We start from the raw sequence: 12914 nt of genomic DNA, 5'->3' as shown, positions 1-12914 counted from the left end.
ACTGCCACTCAAAAGTTTCTCTAATAGGGCTACTGTTTTAGTCTCTCTGGTTAGATCTCAAACAATGTGCTCATTGTAAATACCCAAAGTCAGAAAATCTAAGAAAACAATATTTATCCTAGATTAATAAATGTTTTATTGGAAGTGGCCAACATGTGGATCCATATGGTCCTGTAGAGGACAATGTACATTATTCCTCTTGCTTGCTACTGTGTTCTATGGCAACACAAACCAGGCATAGCTGACCTTTTCATTATAGGCCCACCTGCCAATGAAACACTAATTAAGGGTCATATTAACATCTGAGAGTTGGCCAATAGTTCCTCACATCCAGAGTAAAACCTCTCTGGGGGTTCTGAAGTTAGTGGGGGGCATTAGTAGCTACAACTCTTGCCAGCACTGCACCTTTGGAGACAGGCATTGTAATCATAATTAACACAGGCTTTACTGCTGATACAGTGTCAGGCAGCCTGCAGGCTATATGATATAAAATGCATTGAACTATAGGCAGGTGGCACCACAACAGCATACGGATGCCTAATTTGACTTAATTACAGTGAAGGGAATAACTAAATGTAAAGTAATTAAACTCATCCTGTTTGAGGTGCTTGTACTTTACTTGAATATTTACATTTTACGTGCATTTTGAAGAAAAAGATTGTATTTTTTAAGTCATGTACATGTATTTAACACAGTTGCAGTTTTAGATTTTACATGAACTTCTAAAATATGTATTCTTACAGATGACACAACCCAATAAAGGCAGACATTAAAGATATATCAGCAGTACAACAACCAGCTTCAGCATCCAAAAGCTTCTTAAATGTTAATGCGTCAGTAATATTACATCATATATTTACTAAATATGTATAATATATAACATTAAATTGGGCCATTCTGCATAATGAGTACTTCTATTTTTGATGCTTCAGCTGTCATGTGTGCCTGTAATCAAAATTTAGGTCATAAAAGTTACAACCATTTCTCAGTAATTTTATATATATATATATTTTTTTTTTTTATTTTGTATTGAAGCTTGCAATAAGCGTGTTGCAAAAATGCTCATTTATAGGCTGCTCAGAGGCGTTTGACCGGCTGTACATCTTCAAAAATATCTAAATGCAGAGCAAACAGACATCCCATTCCTCTGCTGTAATTAGTATGCAGGCTCTGTTCACGAGGACAATGAAGTCTACTTTGGTGTGGGCTGCGGAGAGTCACTCAGTGACCAGAAGAGGGCATCTCAAGTCCTGAAACGAGCACCAGTGAGCTCAGTATAATCCTACACCAACATCATTCCTGTTGCTATACAACTGATTTATTCTTGATGCCACGGTCAACGGGTCTAATCCACAGCAGACTGCGCCTTTTCCCTCCGCTGTCCACATCTGATTCTGGATACATCCAACTTGTCGGGTTCGGACTTCAGTTTAATCCTGTCAAATTTCTCATTGCCTGGTTTCCGGTGTCTTTTCTGTCACTTAACCTAGATTTAACAATTGGCGACTCGGTGTTTAAAATGTATTTTCTCGCCTCCCTAAAGCACGCGCTCAACAGTGTCATTCTCATGAGGCTACAAGCTTGAGTGCGTCCATCCAAGGGCTTTGTAAGGTGGCGGTCCGAAATATGCATTATCAAGCTGATGTTGTGCGGTAACGTAGGAAACTACAGACAGAGGTTGATGCGCACCTTTTGGAGCTACTCACATCTCCGACAGGTGTGCGGCTGTGCGCAAAGCGGATCCGGCTGCGGCGCAAAGTGCGTATATTTCCCGTGCAGACAGGCGTCCTGGGTGCGTGTCCAACTATTTGGACAAAACGCCAAGTGCGTCTAACATGTGGACCTGGGACGCATGCAACAGAGAGCCCTAACCATGAGGAGGAGCCGACACCGCGCAAATATGGGTATGTACACTGTTCCGCAAGGTACTTATGGTCTGCATTTCTGCGCAAAGTCTTTAGTCATTTTCCTAATTACAATTCACTTAAAGCTCATGTTGCTGGTGTCTTTGCCCCCCGCGGTTTGTGAGTGATGACTGCAGGCTGGGGGATCTGAAGGAGGTTTTTCTATCAACAACTATTTGACGGATTATGCCTGATGCATGTGGTTATCAGTCTCCTTTCAGTGTCTCAAGAACATGACTTTGACTGTGATAATGAATGGAAGTGTGTGTCTAGATCTGCCATGAACACAGGGATGCAAATGAAGCAGGCTGCAAATAACCCCCTCTGTTAACAAATGCTTCAGAACACAGTGTGGGTTATAATGTGCCCTGATTCAATTTCATTTAATTATAATTCTGTTTTGTTCTCTTCTCAGCTGTATATTGCTTCTCATTTGTATGTTTTATGCTTTTAAGTCTATCACTTTTCTGTGTGTCTGCAGGACTTCTAGTGCTTTTCCGATGGCTTGTATTCACAGTGGTGGTGCCCGCCTGGCTGCTTGCTGCTCCGAGTGGTGTCCGTGAGCGTCCCTGCCCCCAGAGCTGTAGATGTGATGGGAAAATAATATACTGCGAATCCAACGCCTTCCGTGATGTTCCAAGCAACGTTTCTGTGGGCACACAGGGCCTCTCCCTGCGTTACAACAGCCTTGTGAACCTCAGAGCCCACCAATTTGCAGGCCTGAGTCAACTGGTTTGGCTCTACCTCGACCACAATTACATTAATGCTGTGGACGGCCAGGCTTTCCATGGGATACGGAGGCTCAAAGAACTAATTCTGAGCTCGAATAAGATCACACTGCTGAAAAACAACACTTTTCATGACGTTCCGAATTTACGTAATCTAGACCTTTCCTACAATAAACTGCAGGTTCTCCAGCCTAATCAGTTTGTGGGTCTGCGGAAACTACTCAGTTTGCACTTGAGGTCAAACTCCCTTAAAACGGTCCCGATGCGAGTTTTCCTTGACTGTCGCAACCTGGAGTTTCTTGATATTGGCTACAACAGGCTACGGAGCCTCACGCGTAATGCTTTTGCAGGACTCCTCAAGCTCATCGAGCTTCATCTGGAGCACAACCAGTTCTCAAAGATAAACTTTGCCCATTTCCCCCGCCTGACTAACCTGCGGGCACTCTATTTGCAGTGGAACCGTATCAAACTGCTGACCCAGGGCCTGCCGTGGATGTGGACCTCCTTGCAAAAGCTGGACCTCTCGGGAAATGAGCTCCAAGTGTTGGATCCGAGCACATTTCAATGCCTCCCTAATCTGCAGACTCTTAACCTGGACTCCAACAAGCTCAGCAATGTGTCTCAGCAGGCAGTGGAGGCTTGGATCTCACTCACCACCATCAGTTTGGCTGGTAATTTGTGGTACTGTAATCCCAACATATGTCCCCTGGTGGCCTGGCTCAAAGCCTTTAAAGGTAACAAGGAGTCCACGATGATCTGTGCAGGACCCAAAGAGGCACAAGGAGAGAAAGTGACTGACGTGGTGGAGACTTACAACATCTGCACAGCGACACCGGCCCCCGTGCCCTCAACGACATCGCCCCTCACTTCTGCTTTTCAACCCGAGCTTCTGCCTCTCCCTACACAATCTGTGGTGGATAAGAAGCTGATCTGGAACAGAACAGCCTCCCCTACTCCCTCCGAGGCCTCCCCCACCATCCCCTTGCCAGACACTGAGTATGTGTCCTTCCACAAGATCATAGCAGGTAGCGTGGCCCTCCTCTTATCTGTGGCTATAATTCTACTGGTAATCTACGTCTCATGGAAGCGCTATCCCAGCAGCATCAAACAGCTTCAGCAGCGCTCGGCGGTTAAAAAGCGCCAGAAAAAGTCACGGGAGACAGAGCGCTCCCTTAATTCACCACTGCAAGAGTACTATGTGGACTACAAGCCTTCACACTCAGAGACTATGGATGTGCTGGTTAATGGGACAGGACCTTACACATACACCATCTCAGGCTCCAGGGAATGCGAGGTATGACCGTTGCCCTCCAAAAATCCATTTCCACTGCGAGGCATGAGAGGTAAATTTTCTAACAATCCGCGGAGAAAAGTACCTTTTTTTCTCCTCTGCTTTTGTCTGTTTTGGGATAAGGAAGCAAAGGTCGGTGCATGGTGACTTGTCGTACAATATGCTGGGTTTGTTCAGTTCCATATGATTACCCAGCTGTTGTTCTGAATCATACAGTTTCATTGCTAAAATATGATTCCCATTAGCAGAAACTGCAGTGGCAGCTCCTCTCCCCGGAGAACTTGCATGCAGTAAGATGCATTATGCACAAAGTAGGTTCATCTTTCATTCTTGACATAAAAGAGCTCATTGATGAATCTATGTATTATCAGAGAGCCTATTATTTATTCACAAATGGCTTGCTGTCCAGAAAGGAATGACAAAAAATGATTAGATCAAGTCACTGTGCAGGTGGTCCTCTCCTATCCTGTGCGTTTGCTACTACAGCTGTGGTAGCAAATACACAAGCGGTGTGAGTTTTGATATTTGTTTTCTGCTGTATTAAATATGTAAATATTTACTATCATACCAGCTGATCATATATCTCATTTTCCTTTTTCTGCCTCCAGCAATCATGTACTTAAGATTTTACTCAGGAGTTTAATTTGCAAAGTTCAAACAGTCACCGCAGGCTGGAGAACACTATAAAGGCCTGCAGCCAAATAAAAAGATAAATTATGCATTTGGGCTCGATTTCTGTCTGGCTTTAGTGTACTGCTGCAGTAACAAACTTCATTATGCTACTTTTGTTTAATCTTGGAAAGATAAAGAATCTATTCGGCTACAAAGTTTTGTCCAAAAAGTTTAAATTGAAATTCTCATCCTAAAGCCAGACTTCTTCACATGGCTGACTCTGAACCAGTGTACGGCACAGAGGGATTGAGACAGAAAGCCTTGACAGAAAGACTAATCAATTTGCTCATGCTTAATGAGGCACTTTTTTGCCCGTGTAGTCCTTTTTTCCCTAATGCTATGCATCACTCTTCCTTTGTCCAGCATCTTTTTTTTTATTTGGCAGTATGGCTAAGTGTGATTAACAAGACGTGTTGTATTGGGAAAGACGTCATGTCACTGGAATCTTAGCGGCACCTTTTGTCGGATTCACCAGACATGCTGTTAAGTCCAGGAGACATCTTTCTTCTCTGTTGTATCTGTCAGCGCTGCTCAGGGACAAAGTTTTATCTCACACTTGCACACAGCTCATTTCCTATATGCCACGTGGACCCTATAAATCATTTCATAATATGTTTTAAGTCAGTGGATTGCACTGTAGCACCACTTACACTCTTGTTGTGTCCTTTGCCGAAGTCACCGGAGAGGCCGACTCAAATATCTTTCATTGTTTTCAGTAATGTCACATACGACGGGGTACACAGGTAGCTAAATCAGCTCTTTGTCAGATTATCAGCGGGCGAGCATTTCTCAAACGCAAAAGAAGCTTGAGGTGAGATGGTCGGCTCATCAATCTTGTAGCTTTCATGTGAGAATGTGGCATGGGAGCATTAAATGGCAGACCTAATGGGGCTTCTGCTAGCTAGAATAACTAATAGCCCATCAGAGGTAAGGAGCCGAGACTTCCCTCAGCTTTGTTATTCCTTGCCCTCTGCAGCTCAAGGGAGCAGCCTTAGTTGTTAAAAATGTAATGGAATTTTTTTTCCCCCTGTATGTGTGTGTGTCTGTTACTTTTGTGCCAAACACTGCAATGCAAAGTAAGGACACAGAGTAGAGCAGGGGACTTTCCAAAACACAACCAGATTTGTATGTATGTTTAAGTGCAGTGGCACACGTAGAACAAAACAAAAAAAAAATGGTGGGTGACTGGTTGATGGGGGGCACAGGGTAGTGCCCTAGGCAGCTATCTGTGTAACCTATTGGAAGATCTGCCGCTGTTCAAGCACACTGACACACCTAGCCAACGGTCTGCCATTGGTCATTGTCGGGCCGTCAGTGAGCGTCTGTCACCCCAGTTTTTGCAGCGTGTCCCACGCCGTTGGCACTAGGTGGCCCTTGTCAGCCCTTGTTGGCTTTATTTTCTAGCCTATTCAGCATGTTGAATTGGTGCCAGAGATGACTGAGCCCGTCGGTGAATGGCATCACTCTGACTGGCAGTTCAGATCAGTGCAAGAAGAGAAACTAAAGTCAGGAAAGCAAACAAATGGTTAAAGCCAAGAGATGGAAACTAACTTGTTATATGGGGTAAGAACATTGTTTTAGCTACTGAGCTCTTTAGCAAGAACAATTCTTAATGGTTTGTGTTATTGTTTGCTAGCACAAGGCAAATTTTTCTCACAATATTGCAGCAAAAAAATGTCCTGCAGCCCAAAAAGCATTATATCCATAGGCCATTATTATGAAAGAGATGTTGACAGGACACCATGAACTGCAAACAAGGTCAATTATGACATTTTCTATTGTGAATTTTTGATCCATGGAAGTTCCATGCTGACAAAAGTAATTTAAAGATCTGTGACATCATCACAATGTAAAGTCTATGAGCCGAGCGGGAACTCATGGGCGGGGCCAGCGGGAGAAACACTACTGCACATATTCAGTGGGCCACATACAACAGAAGTAAACCCGGAAGCTAAAAACTTTTTTTTGGTATATGCGCCAGATGAGCAATTCCGAATTTTGGCATCAGGTATCTAGGTATTATCATAAATCTATGATCCGTCCTGTCAGTCTTCTGGTTTCCCATTTTGAATGATGATGACAGACTTCCATCGCCTGCTGGCATGGAGAGTTATTTCTTCTTCATGCAGGTGCAGAGCATATACTGTATGCTTGTTGGCCGTTGGCTGTAGTCTTTGCAGTTAGTTCAAGTGCAACTTTTTGGCACACAGTTGACATGAGGCAATGCAACAGTTGGCCTTTGTTGCTGCTAGTTCTTTGATGTCAGTTTGGTGTGTCAGGGCCCTAAGTTGCAGTGGTGCATTTACACTTTCAATCTGTTTCAAACGGCTACATTACTTGATCCAATACAGTATCATGTTTATTGGCCACATAACTTGCATCAGAATTCAGCGGAGGTCGCAGTACAAGAAGCCCATGATGTGCAGCGATAGTGTCTAGGGCTATTAGCATCACAATACAGGCAATGCAGCACAATCTCTCCTGATATATGAGGAGGCTTTTTCAGTTTTATTGAATGGCACACAGCAGAGAGTGTCAGGAAAGATGAAAGTGATGAAGATACTGTATATCTGGAAAAAAGGCTGCTCCAGAGTCTAAATGTCAGAAGCATACTCTAAATGCCCCAACCCAGTGAGCCCCCTGCACATTATTTTAGCTATCCCAGATAGCAAGCACTTAAGCTATTAGCTGCATTTTCAATTAGAAGAAAGAGCTTTGTAATTGAAGCCTGTTATCTTCTGCACATGCCCAGACCAACAGACTTGAAGTAAATTTGTTTCTATAGATTTCCTCCAGCACAGCTCAGCAGGTTGGCTTCGACACTGCAAACTGAACTCTGCGAGTGTGAATTTCGATGAACACTTTGAACTGTGCGGTTCCATGGTCTTCCTGTGGCACATTATTAAAAAAAGCCCTCTCTCCCTTGAATGCCATCCACTTCTGTGCTCACAGAGCAGCTGCAGTGGTTGACGTCCACCCACGGATCATCCCCCTGCAAAGTTAGTTGAGAAAATATTAAGGTGAAAATTCCCACCATCTCAGCCAAAGGCGATTCTTGTACTTGGGCAGAATTTGCAAGCATTAATAAGGTGAGGGGATCCTCCTGCTCACAGATAATTAAAGTGGGCTGTGAGAGAGCAGAGGAAGTGAAGAGAAAGGTGGGTGGGCCACTGCTGGTGCATCTATCTGACTGATACAAATGTTGTCTGAACGACTAGACTAAAAATAATTACAATTTTCAACTTCACTAATTTTTTCGAGCTGACAGGGTCAGGCGCATTGTAGTGTTAACACTCTGATGCTCAAACTAGCATTTAAAGTAACAATTTAGGCCAGCACAGGCTGTAATCATGCATCAAGTTGTTCTCATTTTTCCCCGCATTTGCACTCAGTAAAGTGGCACCCCGCATCCACCTCCTGGTTATATTCAAAACTAATGGCTCCTATGGATCTATCTGGTGTTTGCTTATTACAGATCCTGCAGCTGTGGGTACATTTTATTCAACAAACATTTGTTTAATTTTTAGGCTCCAGAATATGAGCCCTGTCTTTAAAATGTCACGAATAAGAAACAAAGATGATGAGCGATGAAAATACACTGTCTCTTCTTGCCAAGATGGCAGCTTGCACTTCATCTGTGCGTAAATGCACAGAAGGCAGGCTTCCTTCATATGAAGGGACTTTGACAGCTTTCAATATTTGTGGCTCACTTGCCAAATAAAGGTTAGCCACAGGAGTAGAACAGCCTCTAAAAAAGGATGCGTCATTTTCGGACACATCAGTCTGTACGTATGCTGTGGGACAACATGTACTGTTGTTATTTATGATAATACAACACATGCTGTGATGAAAGGTAACACACATACTGTATGATAAATGACACATCATTTGCGTTTTTGGTTATTCCATAAAAAAGCAAATCTTTTGCCATTAATCCTCATTTTTCTTGGTCCTCTTCTTGTTTGGTGGAATGGGAAATTACTGTAACTGCAAGACTGGATGGCAATGATCTATGGGTCCACAGAAGTAGACTACTTAGCTTTTATCATACCTGATGATTTTGTGAGAAATGGGCTTTGGTCAACTTGACTCGATTCAAACTCAACTGCAGCAAAATGCAGGGAGAAACAGCCTTTTAAGTGAATTGGCTGTAATGGCTCTTACAAAACATCATTTTTTAGTGTCATGTATCACTTGTCAGCAGTGGTGATGTAAGTAAGTCATTGTAATAGATTTTAGTGCACTATCACTGCTTGGCAGTGTTTTTTACATTGGGACCTGTTGGTCACATAACGAAATGTGACTTTTTTCGGGGCCACTGCTGGCCATTTGAGTACCCTAAGCACGATAGCTTTGCTGCGCAAAAAACGTCGCACAGAGCATGTGATGTACGTGCCCGTAGCAGTGGCATTGCTTTTTTTTTTTTCTCCAGTGTATGTTTATTATTCAGTTTTTTCTACAAACAAGCCAAATGAATTGCTCAGGGCAGCAAATATAATAATAATATATAAATATATAAGACAAAAATATAATTCATATTGTAGATGTTGAAATGAATAGTTCGACAATTTGTGAAACACACTTATTCGCATTTTTGCCAAGGGTGCGACTGACAGAAGTTTGATACCATGCTCATGTCTATGCAGTAAATGTGAAGCTACAATGAGCAGCCAGTTAGCTTAGCTTAGCAAAAAGACTGGAAACAGGGATAAAGAGCTAGCCTAGCTCTGTCCGAAGGAAACAAAATCCTCTACAGTAAATTCCTTTCATCTGTATTTGTGCATGATTTCTGAAAGCTTACAGATAAGCACAAAAAGAGTGGAGATCATGGGGGAATTTCAAGTGAGATACAATTTGAGGACACAATGAATATATTTTAAAAATGACCAAATATAACATATTGGTTATATGGTGAGAAGAATTCTCTGTCCACATGTCGCAGTATATTTAATCTGCTCCCAGATCACCACCATCTACAAAGCTGCCTCCATTAAAAGGTACACTATTATGACCTCCTCCACCATCACCATGTTTACTGTTGTCAAGACTTTTGACCCTGCCCTTTAGTGCCATCTGGTGATGTATCTATGGCAACGTTAAGGAAGCATGGAAATAGGAGGGCCATGACGGTCACATTTGAAATTAGCGTAGCTATATGAGAATAAATGAACCTTAAGAGCAACATGCCTGTGATGTAGGGCGCTATGTGCCAGACTATTTCTTGGTCGGACTATTTCTTGCATGGCAACCTTAAATATCAAAATGGGACACCAGGAAGGAGGCATGTTTCCAGTCTTTATGCTAAGCTAAGCGGCAGTAGCTTCATATTTAGCATACAGACAAAAGCTGTACCAGTCGTTTCTTCTAATCCTCGGCAAAAAAGCAAAAATGCTTGTTTCCCAAAATGGCTAACTACTTCTTGAACGAAAGGTCAGCTCATACAGCGTTTAATGACTTAATAAAGACTCTATACTAACTATATACCAGCCTCTAGACGTGCCAATGGCAGACTTTTAGTATAAAATCTATCTAAAACACACATAACTGAATTCAGACAGCATCCCTTTTAGTTCCAGCCAAGGCTGTGACTTCATGCTGAGTTAAAACGCTGCAGTGGGATTCATTAGCACAAATGCACATAGTCAGACCTCAGACCTATCTGTGGTGTTAAGCGCCTCTCAGGTTGCTCTGTGCGTGGGGTGAGATCTCCCCCAAACAAACATACTCTGCGATATGTATGATTCTGACTTTTGGCAGATGTTCCTCTTGGAGGTGTGATGTCTGCTCTGGTGAGGAGGTGGAATACATTTAACAAGCCTAGCAGCAGAGAGAGGCAACACAAGATCTGTGCAATTATAGCCTCTAATCCAACATGGCTTGTTTAAATGAATATGGCAATTCTGTTGTTTCATAATAATTAATCTTAGCATCTCCTCTTTCATTCAATAGATGTTTTCACGATTTTATTATTCTCATTATGATGTACTAATAGAACATGGCCCAGCCTGCTAATAGCTTAATCTGGCACAGGCAGAAAATATGATGTTCTTCCTCCACGCTTCAACACAGGCAATATTGAATTTCACTCTGGGTTAGACTTATTTACAGAACATATACAACGAACCGCTGTTTGTGTCTCTGACTGATCATTACAGGCTCTTGCAGGAAGCCTAAAGCCAGACAAATCATAGTCGCAGGTAGATCACTGAGAGAACATTTTGCTGCGGAGAAAAAAACAGAAATGAAAGTCATCGCTTTGGTGACCTCCAAACCTCCATTTTAAATTGAGGTCAGCATTGATTGACAACATCATTAACTCCAATAATGCACTTGATATAACACAATAACCTGGTCTTTCACTTAAGCCCAAGATCAAATGAACTTGTTTGCCACAAACAAAACAGGGTCCATGCATGCCGGGACTTTAGTTTACAAAATAATGTAACAAGGACCTCTGGGAATTTTAAAATGGAAGTAGAGGACTCATTTTTCCCAAACTAATTTGAGTAAAAATGAAAAAGACCACTGAGATAAATCAAACTAATACATCCTCTCCCATCACACAATCTCCAGTGGTCCTCCCCTCCTGCAGCCACACATAAACCATGATGAATATTTAATGGAATATTAAACTTCTCTTCTTTTTCGTGTTCAAGGCCATTTTGTTCAGGCAATGGTGAATCAGCTAAAACCAATTTTGAGTTTAATAGAAGTATGTTTGGTGGAAACCCTGTCTGGTGGTAAAAATCTCAAATTCCAGTTAGTGAAGACGCTTGATGTCAGTAATTAACTGGATGCGTTACCGAAAACAAGTGCTAAGCAACTACAACACAGCCATGCAAGCAGCCCTGTGAATCTGTACTGACACACAGCTGTTTACTATGTTCACCATCTTAGTTTAGCGTGTTAGCATGCTAACGTTTGCTAATTAGCACTGGACACAAAATACAGCTGGAGCCATACTTGCCAACCCTCCAGATTTTTCCGGGAGCCTCCAGTTTTTCATTGCCCTCTCCTGGTTTCCTCCCAGGGTCACAATTCTCCCATAATCTCCCAATTAGCATATTTTCACACCTTTTTTTCCTTCTCATTATCACAACCTGTTTTACAGCGTGTATATGCCAAAGCTTTAAGTCTACTATTTCCTCCCAGTTGGGGCTTTCCCCTCTCTCCCTCCTTCCTCCTTCTCCGATCCTCCCGTTCCGGAGAGGGGCCCCCGTCGGGCCTGCATGAGTTGGGCGTGGCTGCTGGTGGACACCTCATTTACATGCTGACCATGTTACACGTGCCTAAGTCCAACGGAACACTCAGGGGTCGGGGGGGACCAACCCCACCACAACAGGGTACCCAGCTGTCTTCCAGAGACCGTGAACGTCTGCCTCGCTTAGGCATCCATGACCCCGGGGTGTGTGGGCCAGGGAGGACAGCCGGCTGTGAGTCCCTGACACAGGCCAAGCCTACAGCCTGGCCTCCCTCCTTCTTTGTGGTAGTCTGCAAGAGTACAAGAGGAATTAATCAAAATCAAAACCAATTTAAATGTATTTAATATAAAAATGCTGATGCAGTGTACATATTATTTTGTTATTTTCATTTCTTAAAAGTCACCAGAATGTAGGAAAATGCTCCCAGGACCCCCTCGACTGTCACTTTGGTTTAGAAATCCTGCCTATTTTTGAGGTCTCAAAGTTGGCAAGTATGGCTGAGGCTGGTGTGAATGTCATTCATTTTGCGAATATTAAGTTGTAAACCGTAGAATGGAAGGAAAAGTCAGGAGATCACCAGCATTAGTAGGATTCATCATCTGGGGACTATGAATGTCTGCACACAATTTCATGGCAATCCATAGGTGTTGAGATACTTAAGTCCAAACTGATCAATCGACAGACAAAGCTATCCACTGAGTCATGCCACTGGCATGGCTAAATGAAACAAGTCTTCTAAATCAAATGACAAAAATGTGTTGTTTGTAATTGCTCCCCTGAACGACACATAGGCTGTGATCATTTCCTGATGTCCTTGTCAGGGCAACATCAGTGCCTTCCAAAACTGCCACAAATTACTCTAAAAATTCTAATTCCATTAATTCTCATGGTTACAATAATAACGACTTCATGGTTGGGGAATCATAAGGATCATGGTTTTCAAGAAACTAACACTGACTGTCGGTAGGAAACAGGAACAGTGATGTGCTAAAATCTGAATTTCTACAGACACAGACAACCTCTTCAACCTCCTGCCTGAGTTTGTGGCACTATAACAACGTAACACTATTTTCATCGTTGCTCCCAACAGACAAGTCATAATTCCTACAGCCGAGTG

At 42.7% G+C, this 12914-nt stretch overlaps 1 protein-coding gene across 2 annotated transcripts in view; it reads left to right on the top strand.

The window, feature by feature from the left end:
* The first annotated feature begins 1846 nt into the window (after positions 1-1846).
* LOC126394510 (leucine-rich repeat transmembrane neuronal protein 4) overlaps positions 1847-12914 on the top strand; it is a 52311-nt gene continuing 41243 nt past the window's right edge. The window contains exons 1-2 of one of the 2 annotated variants that reach the window (XM_050051350.1): positions 1847-1904; positions 2386-3926. In XM_050051350.1, coding sequence (XP_049907307.1) covers positions 1853-1904; positions 2386-3926 — 1593 coding nt within the window. In that variant the 5' untranslated portion in view covers positions 1847-1852. Of the gene's footprint in view, positions 1905-2385; positions 3976-12914 lie in introns of both variants that reach the window. The other variant, XM_050051351.1, reaches the window with a different exon arrangement.

Source organism: Epinephelus moara, chromosome 8 (assembly GCF_006386435.1).
Source record: "Epinephelus moara isolate mb chromosome 8, YSFRI_EMoa_1.0, whole genome shotgun sequence".
Lineage (NCBI taxonomy): Eukaryota > Metazoa > Chordata > Actinopteri > Perciformes > Serranidae > Epinephelus > Epinephelus moara.
This window is presented reverse-complemented; position numbering and strand designations above follow the sequence as displayed.